General features: G+C 43.5%; 1 protein-coding gene across 1 annotated transcript; it reads left to right on the forward strand.

Annotated features, from left to right (window-relative positions):
* The first annotated feature begins 1122 nt into the window (after positions 1-1122).
* epb41l4b (erythrocyte membrane protein band 4.1 like 4B) lies at positions 1123-23495 on the forward strand. Its single transcript, XM_080767412.1, has 23 exons — positions 1123-1944; positions 4107-4211; positions 4340-4382; positions 6797-6875; positions 7477-7521; positions 8293-8345; positions 8973-9093; positions 10131-10218; positions 10719-10807; positions 11044-11113; positions 11429-11598; positions 13772-13881; positions 15129-15162; positions 15363-15396; positions 15532-15635; positions 17843-17982; positions 19377-19501; positions 19586-19699; positions 20400-20455; positions 21532-21678; positions 21930-22050; positions 22520-22641; positions 23358-23495. Exons 1-23 carry the CDS (start codon positions 1660-1662, stop codon positions 23419-23421), a joined length of 2319 nt encoding a protein of 772 aa, XP_080623538.1. The 5' UTR covers positions 1123-1659; the 3' UTR covers positions 23422-23495.
* The last annotated feature ends 406 nt before the right edge of the window (positions 23496-23901 follow it).

Raw genomic sequence — 23901 nt, forward strand, 5'->3', positions numbered from 1 at the left:
TATACTATGTCTAGAGGCAGTATTAACCGTTTCACTTGCTAAGCAATATGTCTGAACAGTATGGTTGATCACTGCACAACATTCAGGAGAAGCCAAGTATTCAACTGTTCAGCTTATAACTATCTAGGATTTATCTCACCCCTATATTGTTTCATGAACAATAGTGTAGTTCTGAATCTGATGTGATTCTCAGCCTTTTTAATTTCATTGACTCCCAATCCAATGTATTAAGCTATGGACCACTATTTGATCAGATGTCCTATCTCGGACCCCAATGAAAGAGAAATGTTGTGGTCACAAATAGCACAAAAGCACTTTGTCAATTGTATCGGCGAGTATGAATGAAAACAAAGCCTTGGGGCTTATTTCAATTGTGGTCCTCTAACAAGAACCACTAAACAGCATAAACGACAACACTACACAATTCATAAGACAGATATCCATTAAAAACTACTCTAATGTGCAATCAATGCAATTTTATATATTTAACCTATGTGTAGTCAATGCATTTAAATAAAGTGCAATAATACCTACACAATAAAGTTCACAGTTTATCATATGTGATAAACGTGTACCAATCAGTATTAAAGTGCATGGCATTTGAAAAGCATTTGGGTAACTAGCAATGTGATCACTGTGGTAACAGTCTAGGTGTATTTACAAATTATAGTCAAATTCATTACGTGTATGTAAATAATGGAGATAAACTATGAATAATTTAGCTGGGGATCCCCTAGAACCCTCTCAAGGACCCCTGGGGGTCATTTTACCCCACATTGAGAAGCTGCAGCCTGCAGACACACTGAGTGACCAAATTTGAAGCACACGGTCAGTCACAAACTGACCACCCGTAGTTGACTATACCTATCTCCATAGAACGTAACCAGTAAGTTTATGGATGGAGGGATGGGATCCGACATCATTCGAGGCGAGGGATGGAGACAGACAATCCTTCGCTTTTTCAGTAGGGACCCCAATAATGACAGACAGGTGGCGCTGGTTCACTGCCAGTGAGCGTTCGCCTTGGAGGGCTAAAAAAGTTTATACTGCCTTGTATTTTACGCAGGCGCAGAGCATGCTGTTTGTCCAGTTTCTCTGGTTGACTACCTGTGTGAGCCGAGGTAGAGTGGTAGACTAGTTTCGGTACCGGTGGGAACAAGAAATGATAACGGAGGTTGTGGAGTGGAAGGCGAGGCTTTATTCCACTGGAAGCCGACTTCCCTCGCAGGTGGTGTGACAGAGGGTTCCCCACTGCAGAACGCGAGTCGGGATTTCTCCGGCATTTCAGAGTTCAGAGTCGAAGCGAGCGGACACTGTTCGGCAGGTGCATGGGAAAGGACACGGCCGTGGCTTGCATTTCCGTTCCGTGAGTGAGTGAATGCACTGTCGGAAATCAACTGGTTGGTGGGTGGGTGGCTCAGCGGTAAATGTGTATTAGTTGAATTAGTATGCGACTGAAGTCCACAGCTGCTGCCGACATCCAGCTTGGGGATTGATCGGCAGCCCTGAAGTCTCCGCCGTGCCTACTGAGTGACTCTTCGCCCCGGGGAGGTGGCAGAGCAACAGGACCCCGTTTACCCACACTCGGTGCGGGTTTTCCCGGCGTTGTGAGCGAGCTGCGCTCAAGAAACACGGACCTCCTTTCTTGCATTGGAAAAAATGATGGGCTTTCTGCGCAGGACGTTCAGCCGCCGTTCACGGAGACGGTTTCAGGCCACGGAACGGGACGAACGGGACGGTAAAGGAGGAGGAGGAGGGGTAGGAGGAGGAAGATGGGCAGCCGGGAATCCGGCGCTTCAAGCTCATCAGCAGCAGGTCATCCACGCGCCCGCTGTTGTATCCGGGGGGTCGGCCGTGCACATCCCGGCGGCGGGGACCGCACGGACCACCATCACTTGTCGCGTCCTGCTACTGGATGGCTCGGACGTCAATGTGGATTTGCCTGTGAGTGCAGTGAAGCCCGCCTGGTGTTGTGACAGTGGCTCTGTGTTTACACTGACTGACCGTGTGTAGAAACACACAACCCCATGACACAGGATGAGGGAGGGGGACACTACACTAGATGAATTACAATTTACAAGAGGATATATACTTTATGGAAAGCTCACAGATTCATTCAAAGTTAAACTTGTCAGCTGCTCACCGTCAAAGTGTGTGTGTGTGTGTGTGTGTGTGTGTGTGTGTGTGTGTGTGTGTGTGTGTGTGTGTGTGTGTGTGTGTGTGTGTGTGTGTGGCCGTCCCTCTTGTACACAGAGGGGTAAGCTACAGATGGTGTCATGATCAGCCAGCTCATCACATTACTTCCCCACTCTGACTACTGGGAAGGCAACAAACCCCACGAGGGACAGGACGTGGGGGGGGGGGGGGGGGGGGGGTTCAGGTCTATGACCCACGTTCCCTTCTGTCCGACTCCTACCACTCCTCCGTTCATTCTTTTATTCTCAACCTTCTTTTGTCATTTCACCATCACTCCATTGCTTCATGTTTGTCCTAATCTCCTTTCCTCTCCTTGTCACTCTGTTCTTTTAATTTCCAGTCCTCTCTCACTTGCTCCTCTGCTCATCCTCCCCATGCACCACCTCCTCCCTCCATATAAGTCCTTCATAGTCTCAATTCCTCTCCATCTGTCTCGTGGTCTCTGTGCTGCTATTCCTATGTGCTATTCCCCAATTCCCTGATTTGATTTATCATTGTTGGGACAATGGGACCCTAGGCTGTGACATGCGTGCATGATTTCCAGTACAAGAGGGGCAGGTTGGCCAGTGTGTGTGTGTGTGGCTTGTGTGGTAAGTCTCCTCTCATGAGATGTTTTCATTTTGAAGGTCATGTGTGTCAGGGAAGCTGTTGCATGCGTCACCCTTACAATGCTTTGCATTCATAATGCGTTATCGAGAGAATCATCCTTGTATGTTGAAAGAGGCTCTTCTGCTGTCCTACAAACCGCAGTCCCAACAGCAACAACATAACAATAAAATCAACAAGTATTGGTAAATGCATTGCTGTACACAATAACATCCTCAGGGTTCATTTAACTCTGGGAGTGTAAAATAATGACTTTGGTCTAGGCTATTTGTACACCTTGTGTGTAAGTAGCACTGTGGAGTGTGGATTATAACAAAGCAAAATGACAATGCTGTCGTTCAGTCACAGGTGGACTGGAACAAGTCTGTTCATGTCCTGTGTTATCCCACAGTGATTCATATACAGGTGCACTGAATGGAAGACTATTATTGAAGCTTGTCTGGTAAATTAGGTTAATTTTGCCTGGGCACAGCTATTGCATAGTAGAGAACATGAACCCTGGGTTCCTTTCCTGATAGGCAAGGTTTTGGGGACACTGAGTATGTACACTCATTTGATAGGAGATTGTATTTGAACTACTACACAGTTAAGCTAGTTATTAACAGACAGGAGCCAAGGTTCAAGGCTGTCATCTTTCTCTCCCCACACCCTACAAACAGTCAAACATACAAGTTCTTTATTCAGGACATGTTTTGGACTAAAACATTCAAAGGGATAAAACGCCTGCACACATTACAAACATTACAAAAGGAACATGTTTAGCAGAAGTTTAGGACACAGTGCCTCTTGTGCAGCGTATGTGCTGCCCAGGCTCATGTTCTGTGTGTGTGTGTGTGTGTGTGTGTGTGTGTGTTTGTTATGGACAAAAGGCCTGAATAAGGGCCTTTCCCTCAGGGCTTGTCCCTCTCATCTCGACCCAGATGCAGACCGTCCTCTCCCTCGCACGCACACATGCGCACACACACACACACACACACACACACACACACACACACACACACACACACACACAAATCACCTTCAGTTCACATCTTCACATGCACCATAAGTTACTTTGTTCCAGTTATGTTCCACTGCTTAATTCTTATCAGGCATTGTTACTGTACATTGCAGTAATCCATTATTACTAATAAATACCCTACAGTTTTAGAATGTCCAGTTTAAAGACACATTTAATCAGAAACTAAATAAGGCACAATAACTTAGATTCCACTACGACTGAGGCTGTAAGGACTAAGGACAGACGACAGTCGTGATAAGAACAGACTTGGGGATAATTTTTCTATTCCTTTTTTTGTGTGTAGAGCAAGTCAAAGGGACAGGAGCTTTTTGACCAGATCATGTATCATTTAGACTTGGTGGAGGCTGATTACTTTGGACTGCAATACATGGATCCAGAACAAGTTTCAGTGAGTACACACACACACACACACACACACACACACACACACACACTGTTGATCAAGTACTTGCTTTCAACGCCAGGGCATAAGACCTGATATTTTCCTCCTTCACCTTATTTTGTCCTCTCTCTCAGCACTGGCTGGATATGACCAAACTCATAAAGAAACAGATTAGAGGTAAGTTAAACCATTTTCTAGATATGTGTGTACAGTATATTTGTAATTTATGTGGAGGCAGGTGAGCTGGGAGCAGGTGGCTCATTATCAGTTGTTGACATGGCGATTAACATGTGCATTACCCATGTTTGCTTTACCAACTTGGGACCGAGACGTGAATGGATCTGGACAGATTCTGATTTCTTATAGATTCTGATTCAGTCTGCACACACACACACACACACACACAGCCTGCACCGCTCACAAGGGTTGGACTCCTGTGAAATCAGATGGAAGGCCAGCATGGTGAGCCTTTAGAACAGGTTGCTGGTCCTACCAACGAGTATGGTGGCTAGCCAAATCCTTTAATGGGACCTGTCCGTGGAAGGGGAATGGGTCTCTGAAATATTAGATTTATTATAGGAGTGTGATCTGGAAAGTACTGTTCTACTTTCAAAGAATCACTGTGAATGTGGAGGAGTTCAAAAACTCCTCAGAACCCGTGAAAGAACCCGTGAAAAATATATACAAGCTTGGAAAGAAGAAATCTGGAAAAAGCCAAAATTAAGAACTTATTGTTTATTTAAAAAAGACTATAAATGTGAAAAAAATGTTAAGTTTAACTTAAAAAAAATGTTGGAGGTCACTGTGTGCACAGATACGTTGTGGCATTTTGCCATTGCACATTGAAACAGGAAAATATAGGGGTGTTGTACAGGATATGTGAATACTGTGATCTGAATGAGGTTGAGAATGAAATCCATTTTATTTTATGTTGTCCTCTGTATCATGATCTGAGAGAAGTATTGTTTGAAAAAGTCCACACCCCTGATCTGAACTTGGTGGAGTGTGAGAGTGATGCAGTGGTTGAGTTTTCACCATGTTTTCGCTTTCTCAGAATATCTTTATAGGGCATGGGATAGGAGGCGAAGGGTGACGTCACTGATGTATAACTGTTTTATATATATTCCATGTACAGGTCTGTGGGTGGGTTTACTACTACTGTCTGTAATCTGAATGAGTTGCTGGCTGGACTTGTTTTGTTTTTGTTTTGTTTGTTATTGTTTTAAATTGCTGTGTCTGATAATCCCATGTGGGATGGGTCAAGAAATTGTCCAGACATGAAAATAAAATATTCATTCATTCATTCATTATACCTTATAAAGGGTACCACTAAAGAGCGAGGTCTCGTGCAAGCATCCGCCTCGTTGACGGCAGACTGCTGGGCGAGCGCTGGCGCTTTGGCATGGGGGGTTCAGATCAACATAGAATTAATTCTGTACTTTCCATATAAGGAGCATGTCTTGAGTGTACAGGGTTTGATGAGGTCAGATCAACATATGGAATGTCAGAACAGGTGAGCTCCATACAGTATATGGAGATCTAAGGGTGGTAGCGGGCACATTCTCTTGAGTGTACAGGGTTTGATGAGGGCCCAGGTAGGGCTGAGCCTTCATTCTCGGCCTATTGAGAACTCTAGTTTTCGCAGTCTGCCCGGTGCGGCTGCACTAATACCTTTGGGGCAGGACTAGGGGTTTGAGGTTTGAGGTCAGATCTCCATATATGGGCTTAACTTCAACAGCAGGTCACATTTACTGTTTATCCATGTCATGATGACCAGGGGGGCTTGCCTGGGGTGACCAACCAACACACACACTAACGGGAAATAATACATTATGATATTTGATTTGTTACATCTGATGGCTGTTGTTTTGGTACAGCCTATCTTGTTATGGTTAAGCTTGTCCTTGTAGTAGCTAGTATAACTAACCTGTGCTATTTGGCAGAACTACCTTACCACCGACATGAGTGCTATTGTACTTCTCCACATGATATCATGTATATAAAAGCATACCCATCACCCCTAGAATATTGACTCCTATTGCCTCATCTATTCACTGATTGATCCAGAATTCCATGAATAACCTCCATACCACACCACACCACACCACACAGTTTAATGATTTTGTCTCCCTTGAGAGTTCAAAGCCCAGATTTTGCTATTCTGCTATTCCTAAACTAGATTTTGTATTATGTACTGTATCTGTTTTTTTGTCTGTTTTAACTCTATTGTCTATATTGATTCTATTCTATACTTTTTGTAATGGTGTGATATCTTGGCCAGGTGTCTCTTGAAAATTAGATTTTAATTTCAGTGGAAAAAAATTAATCTCTCTATAATCTCTCTATAAATTATGTATAGTATTACTTGATGCCTTTACTCAGAACATAATGACATGAGTCTCATAAAGTTCCTCTGGGCTTTTCTCTTCCCTTGTACTAATAGCCCTGACACTTTGTCTTTGTCACACTAGACTTACTCAGTCACTCTCTTTCTCTCTCTCATTATCTCTCTCCCACACGCACGCACGCATGCACGCGCGTGCACACACAGGCATACTTCTTTAATATTTTTCCCCGTCTTTGTTTCTTAGATGGTCCTCCATGCAGATTGTTCTTTAGAGTGAAGTTCTACTCCTCAGAGCCAAATAACCTGCATGAGGAATTTACCAGGTACCACACATACAGTACAGTATACACAACTGGTTCTCAAAGTGGAGTCTAGGAAACCCCAGGGGTCCTTGAAGGGGTCCCAAGGGGTCCCCAGAAAAATGAGTAGTCTAAAGTCTAAACGTTAACCCCAAGTTTTTTGGGTATTCGAAAAAAGCAGTTTTACGTTTAAGTAACACTCTGCGACATGTTGTGAGCTTATACATTGGCAATTGACAATTATTCTCTTATTCTGATTGGCATAACCAGAACATTTTGGTGGTCTGTGCCAAATACATATAAATTTGGGGGTACATATGCATTTGGACATGAAAATATTTGAGCACCACACACACACACACACACACACACACACACACACACAGAGCTCTCCCCTGAGTCAAATGTAAGCCGTCCAAGGGGGAAGATGGGCTAATTACTTAGCTCCTGTGGGCAGATTGTAATCAAGGCCAAGCGGACAGAGAGCTGTTAAGACAGATAGTGAGGCTGTTTGAATAGGACCCATTACGCACATTACTGCTGCTCATGACATTTCTTCTGCCTGACATTCTGTTTTCTTTCAGCGCCAGTCATTCTCTTTATGTTCTTTCCATTTCCCCCACAGGTATCTGTTTGTTCTGCAGCTCCGACAAGACATTCTGTCCGGCAAGTAAGCAGTTCCTGATATCGCTCATTATACATACTTATACTGTATGTACTATAATCTGATATCACTAATATCTGTATTGCTAACCATAGCTCACAACCCTATTCTGGGCTTGTCATACTTATAATAGGCAAACATTCAGCAGCCAAAAATAGCCAAAACGTTAAAAGAAAGTAGAACGGCTACATATAGAGTTTTATTGGTTCACCCAGAAGTAAAAAGTGGAGCAGAATTTGTGATATACACAAAAATGCATATATAATTATATAATTGTACGCCTTGCATGTGTGCGCCACCATACACACACACACACACACACACACACACACACACACACACACACACACACACACATACACGTTTTTCAGTAAAGTCTTGAGTGTTAGTTTTTACAAATGGACCCGCAAAGGTAAGAATGAACACTCAGGACATGACTGTGAGTGTGTGTATAAACACACGCACACACACACACACACACACACACACACACACACACACACGCAGAGAGACAGCGTGTCTCCCCTCTCCCTCCCCCTGGTTCTATCTGGGCCATGGCTCCCCTGAGCTGAGCTCCATTATGAAGGCCACTTATTTTAAGAAAAGGGCTGCTCTTCTCCTTGACATACACATTACACACACACACACACACACACACACACACAATGTTGTGCTTTCTCACGTTCATTCCTTTTCAAGCTATGACAACAATACAAAATGCATGCATTCATGCATGGGACCCATTTGTCACACTAGTGTCAACTCTTGTCTTCCCAGGTTGAAATGTCCATACGACGTGTCAGTAGAACTTGGGGCTTATTGTTTACAGAGTAAGTAGACTTCATCCAAAGACTGCTTCATTTCTATAAACATTTACCAGAGAGTATGACCTTATATGATAACATTTTAATTTCACAATTGTAAGCACCGCCTCCTTCATGATATGATACTTTGATGCTCTCTGTATTACCAACTCTCATACGCACATGTGCGCACACACACACACACACACACACACACACACACACACACACACACACACACACACACACGTGCACAAGCACAAACATACATGTACATTCAGTTGCAATTGTTATGACATAGTTATGTTTGCTCCTTCCCCTTTTGCTCAACCAATTTCTGCTACTCAACCAATGCATCTGTAGACTGTGTGTGTGTGTGTGTGTGTGTGTGTGTGTGTGTGTGTACTATTGCTACTTCTACTATCATCTCTAGCTCTTGCCACTATTACATAATACACCAAGTGCAATAATTCATATTTATTAATTGACTTAACTATATCACCCATCTTGGCCTCTACATTGTATAGTTTATATCTTTATCTTAACTATATTTATGTGAACTTACTTGCTGTTTCTTAATAGTGTCATAATTCCGGAATTTCATGCGCAAACATACCTGGCAATTAAAAACGTTGTGAATGTGATTGTGTGCAGGTGAGCTGGGAGACTGTGATCCTATGGAACAGTCTCCAGAGCTTGTGTCAGAGTTTCGTTTCACTCCCAAACAGAGTGAGGACATTGAGGCAGACATCTTCAGCAAGTGGGTTGAGCTCAGGTGAGGTTAAAGCTGTGATGGAAGAAGTAGGCTACTCGTATAGCATTATATATTCATCTAAATCTGCAAAGTAACTAGTTACTAAAGCTGTCAAATATTGTGTCAAGTGTCAAGTATTGGAAAATGGAAATACTTGAGTAAAGTAAAAGTACCTCAGCATTTTACTTATGTACAGTAGTTGAGTAAATGTACTTACCGGTAGTTACTTTTTACCACTGGGTTAAAGGTTATCTATCAGTGAGTAATCCGTTTGTAGTCCATACAGGGCCAGGTCTCTCACTATGCCATTGTTGTCAGTGCAGCTGGTAAGAGGCCAATAGTAGCCAATAGTTTGACCTCCATTGGGAGTAAACTGTTGGCCGCTGAATAGGAAAGGAAGTTGTTCCAACACAGACATTCTGCACCAGGTGAAAAGTCCCTCTAAACTAAAGTTCACTGTCCTGCCATTCTCCCAACCGTCCCTCCGCTTCACTCTCTCTGGTCTATGTGAAGGATTAAGGGATTAATCCCTGGAGGTTCCTGATTGAATCCAGGCAGTATTTAACCCTGCCAGAGTGATCGCTCCCATCTCAGTTGAAATTACATTCACATATGCTGCACTTCATTGAGCCGACACCACACCGGGACAGAGTCATGCAGAGTTCCCCACTTCCCGCCTCACAATCCCCCCTTTGGTATACCAAGAGCGTGGGGGAATTCAGATGGAGGCTTACCAGGAGTACTTCCCATAGATGCATCCCTATTTATCTCATCTTCTCACTGCCTGTGTGCTTTTATCTAGAGCCAGAGACACAGTAGGCTAAAGCCTAATATCTCCAGTGAAAAAGTCGTGCTCCACAGAAATAGCCGTATTACACTGCAACATGTCGTACAAGAATAAATTAGGTTTAAGCAAGATGTTACTGTGTGTTCTTGTTCAGAGTGTTGTGCCAATGCCCAGTATCTGAGCTGTGGGTGACTGATATGAGTGCAATGAATGCTATCTTGTGTATTTCTATTGTGAAAGCTCAGCTTAATCACTCATTGTGTGCCCTTAGAGGGAAGAGCCCATCCCAGGCTGAGATCGCCTTCCTCAACAAATGCAAATGGCTGGAGCTTTATGGAGTAGATATGCACTTTGTCAAGGTCTGTGTGCATATTATCTTCTGAATTATGTTTACATGTTGTCGCTGTCAGGCAGAAACCTTATTATCTCTCATGTTGTTTGGTAAATGAATTCCCTACTACTCCATCGTACAACATTGTCAAAATAATTGACTGTCTACAAGCTCAGTTGTGAGCTTGTAGATCTGCTATATTTGCTTTTTTTTGTTTTGTTTTTGTAAGTGAAAGGGTTTAACATTTAAGTGTCTGTGGGTTTTATATTGAACGAATCAAAAGTATTAACAAGAGCTTGTGACTAAATAATAACTACACTGGAAACATTGGGACACAGGTTCTTTATTCCATTTCCTAAAAAGTACCGGTTTACAACATTTCCACCTGACAGCAACCATACGTTTTCAATAGCTTGCCTTACATGAATCAATATAATGAAATGTGCACTTTTGAATTTTGAGGGTGTTTTTTGGTAATGGGTAAACACTTGTGAATAAAGCTCTTTCCATTGGCTCTGTTGTCCTCAGGGGCGAGATGGAGGGGAATACGCTCTAGGCCTCACTCCCACAGGCATCCTGGTGTTTGAGGGTTCAAGCAAGATTGGCCTCTTCTTTTGGTAAATAGAAGAGACATGTCCCTAGCCATCATTACATTCCACCATAAGCCCGAAAATAGCAGACCTACAAGCTCACAACACATAGCATTCGTGACGTCTTGTGAGCTTGTGGATTTGGTTATTGTTGACACGGCGTGCAACTAATTATGTATCAGGCTATAAGTAACGATATCGCCTTAGAAACCAGTCCTCCTTCTGTATTCATGTCCGCTTTTGCGGTGGTGTGTCCCCCCCAGGCCCAAGATCACACGCCTGGACTTCAAAAAGAGTCGTCTCACATTGGTAGTGGTGGAGGATGACGATAAGGTACAGATTCCATGCCGAACACGTTCTCCCATACAAATGAGCATGCACACCTAGCTATGATAATGCTAACAATAAATGGATTGTCTTGGTACTTAGATTCACATATTTCAAACTTTGTTGATTGGCTATTTTGAATTGCCAAAGTATAAAATAGGGTCGTTATGTGTGTTTTATATTTATAATAATCTGTTCAGCTAAAGATGTCAAATAATTGTATTGGACTAAAAATTACAATATTTGCCTCTTGAGAAGAAGTAAAGTAAAAAAGTACCTCAAAATGTTACGGTGCTTGGTTACTTTCCACCCCTGGTTTAGGGACGCGAGCAGGAGCATACGTTTGTGTTCCAGTTGGACAGTGCCAAGAGCTGCAAACACCTGTGGAAGTGTGCTGTGGAGAGCCATGCCTTCTTCCGGCTACGGCAGCCGACTGCAGGCAAGGCCAGTCACAGTGACTTCACACGACTCGGCTCGCGCTTCAGATTCAGGTAGAGCAGTGATCCTCAACCTTTTTTTAATTTCCAGGACCCCAGTCTGATATGCTTTAGGCCACGAACCCTCAGTAGTTTTTCTTTTATCCCTGGCTGGGACCCCAATCCACAACGCGTTAATTTAACTCTGAGAGTGTACAAATGGAACCAAATGGACCCGTAAAGGTATTTTTCACACCGGAAGCGTGGTGAATAAACAGACCGAAAATGTGTTGGTGAATATTACAATATCAAACTATTCATTTGTAGTTGCCTCACTAACACAAACAGCAGTTTGAATTGTGAATTAATAGCATGAAATATATGGCCTCGCGAGTGTACAGAGCTTTAGGTCCATTTGGTCTCATTTGTGTACTCTCTGAGTTACACTCTTATAAGGGTCTATTTGGACTCCTGTGGGCCTCTGTCCCAACATTGAAAACCACCAGTGAAGTAGAACAATGGTTCCAAAACCTTTTAGTTCGAGACCCAAAGGAGAAATTTGATGTCTCCCTGGTGTAACTGGAACGTTTTCCTCCAAATTCACTCGCCCCCATTTATTTTGCGGACCACTCTACCCCACTCTACTTAATGGAATTTCTTTTGAATTACAGATATATATATATATATATTTTTTTTAAAGGAGTAAAGTAGGATATTTAAATACAAATGGGTCCGTGACCCTCCCACTGTTTGGGAAACACTGAGGTAGAGAGCTAAAAACTACTCCAGTCTATTCTCTCCAGCGGCACATTGTTCACTTTGCAGGTTATGATTGACAGGCCTTAGAGAGGCTTAGACCACTGAGGCTGTAGTGAAATGTGGGGCGGCATGCGCTTTTTAATGGTTGCGAGAACTTGTGACAACAGTGCCACTCTTCGCATGTGCCAACTACTAGTCTGTCACATTAAGCAGAAGCCTCTGTATCTATGGTTACAGTGCGTCTATGGTTACACAGATTTGTTCCTATGGTGACAGATCTTCGTTCATAGTAATGTTTGTTTTTCTTGTCAAACTTATCAGAGATAAGAGAAAAGCGTTATCTCGCGCTCAAGAGGTATCTTCCTGTCCGTGGCTTTGAGTGACAGGAACAGAGGTGGGAGTGTATGTGTGTATTCAAAAATGAATACATTGTTGGTTGTCACACTTGCACATTTTGATCAGTGATTCTGGGCGGGAACCCCTTTTGGTGTTTTAACCCTTCTGGACCGGAACCCCTTTTGGGGTTCTGTACAGTATGTACAGTATTCAAAAATGTAATAAAATAATTATGCTGCTATATAAAGATTTGAAGTTTTTCAGAAAATTTATGTCAGGATTTAGAAGGCATTTTTTTAAATCTGCCTCAGTCAGTCCAAAATGGGTTAAGGTTTCTGTTCCCATCACTGAATGATGGCAGTCGTCTATGAAGTCAGTCTTGTGTCTTCAGGCATAATCCAGGCACCATCAGTCATTTATGAAGTCAGTCTTGTGTCTTCAGGCATAATCCAGGCACCATCATCAGTCATCTATGAAGTCAGTCTTGTGTCTTCAGGCATAATCCAGGCACCATCATCAGTCATCTATGAAGTCAGTCTTGTGTCTTCAGGCATAATCCAGGCACCTGTTAACTGTGTGTGAACTAACCTTCGCTAAACAGCGTTGATTTGCGCTGTCATCGTGGATCTCCATACTGTATATATGGACATAAAACCATTGCCAACAATGTCGATTTGCACCGACGACAGGGATTTCGACATGGAGGCAAGGCAGGCAGCTGCCTCCCCGAACTCAATTTGAAAAATATGACTGAGATTTTTTTTACTATTTTGATTGGCTCCTCGCCCGTTCCACGTAGCGCGACTCTCCCCCATAGGAATACAAATGTAATTCATTGTCTCATGGGGTGCTAGGTGTGGGGGTCTGAGTGGACCATCACCTGCTCGCCTGGCAGGAACAATCTTTTTGAAAACCTGTTTAGTGTTTCTGATGGTTCAACCACAAAATGCATTTTATTTGGGATATACTGTATGTGGGTGTACATCTGTGCGCCCACCACAGACGGACAGAGTCACAACTAGAACTTCACCTACAAAGACCTTAATAAATGCTAGCGTTAGCTTTTCTTGTTAAGACTCACTGCTTCTGTCTGTTTGTCTGTCTGTGTGTGTGTGTGTGTGTGTCTCTCTCTCTCTCTCTCTCTCTCTCTCAGTGGTAAAACTGAGTACCAGGCCACTCATGGTGGTAGGCTAAGGAGAGCCAGCACATTTGAAAGGAGACCAAGCAAGAGATACCCATCCCGCTCGCATTCACTTGCAAAAGGTGAATCTCATCTGCATGTAAAGAAACATCCTTGACTAACACTGCAAATCCAAGTGTTCATTTAACTCTTGAGTGTAATAATGTACAATGTATGTGTATGTAAGTAAGTACATTTTATTCATAAAGCACAAAACAACAGTTACAAAGTGCTGTACAACAAGGTAAAAAACAATCAATTTAAAACACAAGATTAGGCCCAGGCGGCTGGCGTAGCCGTCTGGGCACCTTGGCTGGTAATCCAGTCTGGCAGTGTGCCGTGGGTTCCACTCCCGATCCCGACGACCTTTACTGCGTGTCACCCCCCCATCTCTATCTACCCATTTCCTGTCGGCCTACCTATCTCTCTATAAAAAAGAAAATAAAGGCGAAAGCCACAAAAAATATATCTTAAAAAAACGACGAGAAGATAATAAAAATAGAATAGACAACAAAACATTGGCCTGTACTCAGGTCGACAAATCACAGCTCAAAATACAAACGAAATAAATATGTTTTCAGCGACAGACTCTGCATTCTTTATAGAAAGGGGGAGGGCATTCCACAGTGTGGGAGCAGCTACGGCAAATGCCCGGTTGCCCTTGGTTACCCGTTGAGTCGCCGGAATTTTCAGTAGGCCCTTGTCTGAGGACCGGAGTGATCTTGCATTTTGTTTTGGAAGCAGAAGTTCTGAGATGTAGGGTGGGGCCAGCCCATGTAACGCCTTATAAGTGGTTAAAATAATTTTGAAGTTGATTCTGGATTTGATGGGTAACCAGTGAAGTGAAGCAAGCCGAAGCGTGATATGTGATCTGCGATTGGTGTTTGTAAGAATCCTGGCGGCTGTGTTCTGAATTAATTGTAGTTGATGAATAGATGACGCGGTGAGGGAAGTATATAGTCCATTACAGTAGTCGAGTCGGGAAGAGATGAAAGCATGAATTAATTTTTCTAAGTCTTGAGTGGAGAGGAGTGGTTTTATTTTAGAGATGTTACGTAGGTGGAAAAAACAGGACTGGGTGACCTTCTATTCATGTGGCTAAATATGTTCTAAAACTGTCTTGGGATACATCTGATTCAATCGTAATGGTGTACATCGATTAACATGGGTTTTATGAGTTCTTATATTACATCCGAGCTCCATGGTACGCTGATGCAAATCCTTACTGATGTTTCATGAGCGATCATAAGAGACAATCATACTCACACTTTCAGTGTTTCTTTCGTTGTTCTTTCTTCTCACCTGACCGGCATCACTTTGACATCATCAGTCACTATTTCCCCAGCCAAGCCTCCACATATCAGGCAAGTCTTACAAACGAATGGACACACACACACACACACACCGATCCACATAAGCAAATGAGCTTAGTGTAAAGTAAAAGTTGACTCATGCAGTTAATGCGGTTCATGAGCACTTATTACATGTCTCCTACTTTCAGGAGTATAATCAGGTTGAATGTCAATCAAGATGTTAATCTAATGTAGATTATGTTGTATTTCAGCTCCCACGCCAGTCCTGCCCCAAGCCTTCATCCTGTGAGTTTGTGTGTGTGCGTGTGTGTGTGTGTGTGTGTGTGTGTGTGCGCGCAGTATATATGTATCATCACACACTGTATATATTATTTTCAATCCACTAATGTAGTTTTCACTTGACTTTTTTCTGTTGTCCAGTACCAGTGTAACATTCCTATTGGCCATGATCTGTGGCACCCGCCCCACTCTGCTCTCTCACCCCCACTTTACCTCCAGCACTCTGGACATACTCCACCTCACAGGTAAGAACACTCTGGACATACTCCACCTCACAGGTAAGAACACTCTGGACATACTCCACCTCACAGGTAAGAACACTCTGGACATACTCCACCTCACAGGTAAGAACACTCTGGACATACTCCACCTCACAGGTAAGAACACTCTGGACATACTCCACCTCACAGGTAAGAACACTCTGGACATATACTCCACCTCACAGGTAAGAACACTCTGGACATATACTCCACCTCACAGGTAAGAACACTCTGGACATACTCCACCTCACAGGTAAGAACACTCTGGACATACTCCACCTCACAGGTAAGAACACTCTGGACATACTCCACCTCACAGGTAAGAACACTCTGGACATACTCCACCTCACAGGTAAGAACACTCTGGACATACTCCACCTCACAGGTAAGAACACTCTGGACATACTCCACCTCACAGGTAAGAACACTCTGGACATACCCCACCTCACAGGTAAGAGCAGCCCTGATGGAAGATGAGAATACATTGTTCAAATTAATAGTCAACATGGATGTGATGGGGGCAGACATTCTGAACGTTTCTATCCATGCTATCTGTCTTTGAGTGCAGACCGATATGGGGACACGTTTCTATTTTTGGAGATGGTCTCTCTTCTTTGCTCTCCCATTTTTCATCACACTTAATATCACTCATGGACTTCATTGTCTGTCTGTCTGTCTGCTAGCCTTCCTCGCCTGCATGTCTATCTGTGTGATCCATGTCCATACACTGTGTGTGTGTGTGTGTGTGCGCATTTTCAGGCCGTCTGATGAGGCTGCCAGTCCAGATGCCGTTCACAGTTCCGTACCAGAGCGGACCAGCGGCACTTTCCCAGGATCCATCAGTGTGGTTTACAGGGACAAGGTCATGACTGCACTTTGACCCCAGAATATTTACCCTGAGAGGTTCACCGATTGAAGTGGCCCCGAAGAGATCAGCTCTGTTGATACAGAAAATAATACATTCATCATCCTCATCACGGTCATCGCTGACACCTACTGCCACCATCATCATCATCATCTATTCACCCCCTATTCATCTCATTGGGTGTCCCTAGTGTCCTTACCATGGAGAGAAAAAAGAGAGACCAATACAACGGAGATATACTGTACCGTTGAGAAACTGAGCACATTTATTGCTCTGTGCCTTTCTTTTACCTTGTGTGCGTGTCTTTTAATGGATGTTCACGTTTCAGTGCACAATTCCATATTTTGCACTCTGTCGTACGATGGCGTACCAAAGAGCAGATCTACAAGCGACGAGTTGGTCAGCTTGTACATACAGTAGGTGGGCTGTAGGCTCTGTGTAGAACTGTACTCGCAGCTTTCTAGAAGGTAGCATACCCCTTTCCTGTTCCACTTCATTTTCCCATAGATTAATTTGATTGGCTGGTTTCATTCTTTGCTGTCGAGCCAATCAAACAAAGCTGTGGGTAAATTAACCTGAACAGAGCTGATTTTCAGCACGGAACACCTATAAATCAGCTATAATACATGATCTTATTTGACTCTGAAAGACTAATATTCCCCTTCATGTCGATGAGATTGTGCTTACAGTTAGATTAACCAAATCACTTAGTTTCAATGTAAGTAAGATGATAAGAATCTTCTGGATGTAATTATGTCTTGTGTTAGGCGGTGCTTTGTGAGCTAATTCCTTTGCAGATATACAGAGGTGTCATGCGGTTTCACTCATGTGCACACATGCTGCGGGACCAAATGAGCTGATTCACAAAATGTCATATCTGGGTTATTTTTAATGTAAGCAATTAATTTTAAATGGAAAGAGGGACTAGCGACCTCAAGGTCTGATTTTGTGCTAAACTTTACATGAATGTCTTGAAACCAGGTTGGAAATGTGCTAAACCAGACAATTGTTTACATAATTATTTGTTCATGTGATGTTGATGGAGTGTCTCTTTAGCCTTGTAATGTTTACTCTAATCATTATGCCTTAGAGATGATGCCATGTCAAATAAAGAAAATGCTTAATTGCAACATTGAGCAGATATAAGATCCATCTTTCAGCCCTTCACAACTGAAGTTAAGTTGTATGATGTCATAGACTGTGCCTACCACCACACAGTTTACAGGTATCCTTATATTTTCATGAGATCACAGACAGAACTCTAAATTGGGCCTTCTGAGTGGCCTTATATTCTGTGGTTTTGTTGTGATTGCATTGTCCTCTTCAGTTACTCTATGAGTGGCCCTGGATCAGAGCATCAATTCAGTGTCGAGGAGAACGAGGCGCAGTATTCTGGAAAAATCAACCACCATCACCGTCGCCATACACACAGCCAGGACACACTCTGCCATACACATGCTAAGAGCAGTAAGTAGATGGAAATGTATAGGTCCGGTCTGCAAATCTGTTCTAGCTCTGGTTGCGCATGCGTGTGTGTGTGTGTATGTAGACCTGCTGAGGCTGTCTGCCTGTTGTCTGCCATGCGTGGGTGTGTATGTAGACCTGCTGAGGCTGTCTGCCTGTTGTCTGCCATGCGTGGGTGTGTATGTAGACCTGCTGAGGCTGTCTGCCTGTTGTCTGCCATGCGTGGGTGTGTATGTAGACCTGCTGAGGCTGTCTGCCTGTTGTCTGCCATGCGTGGGTGTGTATGTAGACCTGCTGAGGCTGTCTGCCTGTTGTCTGCCATGCGTGGGTGTGTATGTAGACCTGCTGAGGCTGTCTGCCTGTTGTCTGCCATGCGTGGGTTTGTATGTAGACCTGCTGAGGCTGTCTGCCTGTTGTCTGTCATGCGTGGGTGTGTAGACCTGCTGAGGCTGTCTGCCATGCGTGGGTGTGTATGTAGACCTGCTGAGGCTGTCTGCCTGTTGTCTGCCATGCGTGGGTGTGTATGTAGACCTGCTGAGGCTGTCTGCCTGTTGTCTGCCATGCGTGGGTGTGTATGTAGACCTGCTGAGGCTGTCTGCCTGTTGTCTGCCATGCGTGGGTGTGTATATGTAGACCTGCTGAGGCTGTGCCCAGTCACACATACTGTATGTACGTCAGAAACAGACGTACCCGTTCACTCATTATACTGGGGCGATATTGCATGGAGTTCACCATTGGTGAACTTTGACTGGCTGTCAACCAATAGTAAATAAGCACATGAGCACACTTGGCAAGCTTTTCGCTTATAGTTTTCTTTCAGTGAGCCAGCCACTCCTATAAACTATGAACCAGCAAATCTGCACTGCCCACAATCTGCAAGACTACATGGATAATTGCATTGGTGGAAGGTAACTAAGTACATTTACTCAAGTACTGTACTTAAGTACAGTTTTGAGGTATTTGTACTTTCATTGAGTATTTCCAACTTTCAATACTTTTACTTCTACTCCTACATCTCAGATCCAAATATTGTTCTTTTACTCCACTACATTTATTTTAAAACTTTAGTTACTTTGTAGATTATTATTACAAAACATACAGTAACCAATTCAGCGTTATATACATTTCGGCCATTTGAAAATAGCTGATCAACAAGCTCACAATGAGCTTGTTGATCAGCTATTTTCTAGTATTTTTACATCTGAAAACTTCAAATGTACTTAAGAAAGATATGCGAGTGGTTTTTCCACCACTGGATAATTGATGTGTTGGATGGCCTCGGCATCTGTTAGCTACTCCCCTTCAGACGCAGATGTGTGACCATACACCAATAATGTAGGCTGGTCAGTATTCTCAAATTCATATTGCTATTGTGTGTGTGTGTGTGTGTGTGGTAGAACACAGACACCCACCATGCCAAGTAGATGGGTTGGAGCTCTCTCATTCTCTACTGAAGGCTCTGGAATTAGACAGTGACGCCTCCTCCCCATGGCCCTCGCTCCACATCAACATTGACAACAAGGTCTGTCACCATCTCACGCCACTGTTTTTTGTATTCAGTTTAGCTTGAGTCTCTCGCCTTACCATTTCATCCCCTGTTTGCCAGGGGGAGGAGAAGCAACTGTCTGAAAAGTCTCTGCACCCTCCTGCCTCTCCATCAGTGCTACCCGACCACGTCAAATGTAACATCCTCAAGGCCCAGATGGAAGCAACTTTCAGGGTGAGTATGGAAGTGGATTCCTCTCACCTGACCCGTCTATCCCTGGCACATTGACCTGTATGTTCTCCTGCCCCATCTATCCCTGGCACATTGACCTGTATGTTCTCCTGACCCGTCTATCCCTGGCACATTGACCTGTATGTTCTCCTGCCCCATCTATCCCTGGCACATTGACCTGTATGTTCTCCTGACCCATCTATCCCTGGCACATTGACCTGTACGTTCTCCTGCCCCATCTATCCCTGGCACATTGACCTGTATGTTCTCCTGACCCATCTATCCCTGGCACATTGACCTGTATGTTCTCCTGACCCGTCTATCCCTGGCACATTGACCTGTATGTTCTCCTGACCCGTCTATCCCTGGCACATTGACCTGTATGTTCTCCTGACCCGTCTATCCCTGGCACATTGACCTGTATGTTCTCCTGACCCGTCTATCCCTGGCACATTGACCTGTATGTTCTCCTGACCCGTCTATCCCTGGCACATTGACCTGTATGTTCTCCTGACCCGTCTATCCCTGGCACATTGACCTGTATGTTCTCCTGACCCGTCTATCCCTGGCACATTGACCTGTATGTTCACCTGACCCGTCTATCCCTGGCACATTGACCTGTATGTTCTCCTGCCTGCAGTTTGAAAAGCTAACGTCGTTAACTTCCCATCATTATACTTCCTCCTCTCCATCTGTGGTGAAGAAGGAAGGTCCAGTGACCCCCAGGGCGAAGACCACAAGTGAAACACTCAATGACAGGCTAGTATCTCTTTTAAGCACTTACAACCTCGTGTCCATATTTTGGGCAAAAATAACAGAAAAATAACAGTAATAATAATAAGCTGCTGTCTGTGTGTACACTTTTGGATCCATTTTCGTTTGATCTTTCTAAATACACTGTTTTGGGATTTAGCAGTGGGGAAGGGGTGTTCCCCCACTAAATTTGGTATTTTGGTTACCTGTCTAAATCCCTAAAACACCTCTGTTACCCTTACCCGTTATATTATGCATGTGGTTTGGGCGTTACAATAATTAAACCAATCACCGTGCCACATATGCCATTGCCTTTAAGAGATCCCTTATCCGTTGCCCGTTATTCCCAGTGCTATATTGCTTCATAGCCTTACAGTCTATAACCCATGGAAGAGTGATGCGTTGCTCACTTGAAGTCTCACTTGTGCTTCATTTGGTATATTGTGTGTGTAGGCCGTCTCTATGAAACTGTATCAAGCGAAAAGGAAAGTTTGGTAAATCGAAAGCCATTTGCTGCACTGGTGATGAACTAAACCAAATGGAATCGTGCACGCCGCACAATGCCTGGCACAAATAACTTCTTTGACTCTACAATTATTATATAAACACAATGGACACAAGGTCCATTGTGTCCAAAGTGGCAGGCACTCACTTCTGCTGATTATAGGAAAATTACAAAGCGATGCAATAGGAGAATAAGGAGAGATGACGCAGCCTGCACCACGCGGACATCTCCATGCAGGCGCGCAGTGCGGGCCACTCTTTACCAAACTAATTTGGCATACGGTTTACGGGTGCTTTCACTATGCGCCTTCCCAAATGTGTGTAACCAAAATAGCAATTTAGGGGAAAGCGTGCCAGCACGCCCATGACCACACCTCTAAGCGCAAATACCGGTGTCGGCAAAAAAGATAGTGGGAGATGCTGGACCAAAATACCATTAATTAGGGGCAGGGTAACCTCCTATACTCCGGCCGCGGGTGCATTGCGGCCCGCGTCGCGGGAAACGGCGGCGACAAAATTGGAGCCCTAGTATCTGTGCCTGCCTTTTCATCTGCGCCGTCTTGTGTGTTGGTGCTCAGGTATCACAGCTCATCTCAAGAGTCGGCTGCATCCAGCCTGACCACAGAAAAGGCCCCACACCGGCCTGACTGCAAGCCCACCCCAGAGAGACTGCAGCCCAAAGCCAACCTAAACCGCAGAAAGAGGCTGGTCCGACAGTTCAGCTTGTGAGTAAAGCTGACCTTTGATTGCTGTTGAATGGCATCTCCGCTAGCATTTAACTCTTATGGTTGTGCTGTTTGTGCATAATTGCGCTCTTGAATCGAATGCTACGCTGGGGGGCACACAAAGCAATAGCATAATGGCATCTTCACATTTTCTCTTTCACTTTAATTGCTGGCTGTACTGCAAATCTGCAATTGGTGCAGAATACTATTCCAAAGCTCTGCCCTTTCATTGGTCTATACTACACCCTCAGTAACCATGAAGATGAAGATGATCTCCCAGAGGCCCTTGCAGCAATTTCTTCTCAGAGTGCAGGGAAGTCTGGTTCTAATAGCTCATTGGACAGACAAATACAGCCTCCCATATATCCACAGGTAACACGCTCCCACGCACGCGCACGCACTGTATGCATTGCACACACCCTCAGAACTTATTACACAGTAATATCCTCAGTGTTAATTTAACCATTTTTAAAAGTGTACAAATGTAACAAAATGGTCCCGTAATGAACACTGACGTTTTCAGTGTGTGAACACTTTGTGTTTGTTCACTGCATTCTGATCCACTCACAATGAAGCTTATTTCTGACATGTGCTTGTCATGTGTGTGCGTGTTTGTTTCTAGACACACACACACACACACACACACACACACACACACACACACACACACACACACACACACACACACAATCCCATGCTGTATGCACAAAACCTTAGAATGTATTACACAGTAAAATCCTCAGTGTTAATTTAACCATTTGTAACTCTTTCAGAGTTGTAATCTCATTTTGTGCGTGCGTGCGTGCGTGTGTGTGTGTGTGCGTGCGCATGTCTATTGCAGGTGGATAGTATGCCAGCATTGGAGCCTGCAGGTAGTCCAGGTTGTCCCTCTCCTCCATCCCCCCCCCACCTGTCCCCGTCTTTCTACAATGCACACCTGGTCCCTTATCTAGCTGCTGACAGGTACTGTACTACACTTCCCATAAGTCCTCAAATATAAAACATTTCATTCAAGTTCCCTTTCTAGTGAGCTCACGTATAAAACTTTTTTTTTTCTTTTTTTTTTTAACGTTGCAAGAAATAATTTATATACAATTGAGGGTATACTAATTGATTCAATATCAAGATTGATACATCTTATATATGAGCACACAAGACACAAGAGTAACATTTGTTTTGTTCAGAAAGAATGAAGATAGGGAAAAATAAGTGCTCATATTTCATAAATAAATAAACAATTGAATAATTTATGACAATGTTTCTTATAGGCTTAATTTATGTTGGTATGAAACACGCAAACACTGTAATTGGGTACCGCCTACCTTTGCAGATTCACTTACTAAATTACTCAGCAGCAGTTTTGTTCTGTAAAATTACACCTTTTGCAAAGAAATCTAGGAGTAACGGCTGATTGTTGCCAAGTAAAGAAGACAATGCTGCACTTTTTGCATTTCTTACAGTTGCCATGAATGCTTTAACGGACCATTTAAAACCAGGAAATCATCCGTTTATACTTTGGCTATTCAAAAATAGCAGATACAATCTCATAGTGCTATCAGAAATGATGTAATATGTTAATTATATGTTATATAACTGTTAAGATTTATAAGGCATGTTGCCGTCCTAATGCTTCGTGTGTGTGTGTGTGTGTGTGTGTGTGTGTGTGTGCGCGCGCGTAGTGGAGAGGAGATGAGGTTGGACAGAGAGAAGATTCTAAGAACACTCCTGACGACAGAGCTCTGAGACACTGTGACATCATCACCAGACAAACAGAGGTGTCCAGAGGAGGCAGAAGTTACTGGCTGCACATTTATATAATGCATTCAACATTTATAAATCTATCGATATAGAAAATCTATATATATATATAATATATTTGCATAAAGGTACTTTCACAGAAGTGAGATGGATTCCAGAATCAGGACTCACAGACCCGCTGGTTCTGGTTGCATGATAAAGATTTTAATAGATGCATTATTGATTTGATGAGATATGATTGGTTTTGAAGTTGTGTTTAGGTTTGGTTTGATATCATTAACCACTTAACACTTATACTGCCATTGGCCGAGATCTACGTCGATCTACTAATTATTTAATACAACCCTCTACGCCATTGCCGTAGATCAATGGCAATTGCGCTTTTATAGCGCTTGAGATCAATCAAGCCATAATGCTACTTACGTTAGCATCGGGTTGCTAGCTGGTGCTCTCAATAATGCAGGA

This window comes from Protomyctophum bolini (genome assembly GCF_963924005.1).
Source record: "Protomyctophum bolini genome assembly, chromosome: 7".
Classification (NCBI taxonomy): domain Eukaryota; kingdom Metazoa; phylum Chordata; class Actinopteri; order Myctophiformes; family Myctophidae; genus Protomyctophum; species Protomyctophum bolini.

Bases quoted from the DNA above. Each gene is read 5' to 3' on its own strand.
- epb41l4b (XM_080767412.1), top strand. From the start codon at position 1,660: ATGATGGGCTTTCTGCGCAGGACGTTCAGCCGCCGTTCACGGAGACGG. The intron at 9,094-10,130 runs GTGAGGTTAAAG...GTGTGCCCTTAG, and splicing joins AGCAAGTGGGTTGAGCTCAG to AGGGAAGAGCCCATCCCAGG. The intron at 17,983-19,376 runs GTAAGTAGATGG...TGTGTGTGGTAG, and splicing joins CCATACACATGCTAAGAGCA to AACACAGACACCCACCATGC.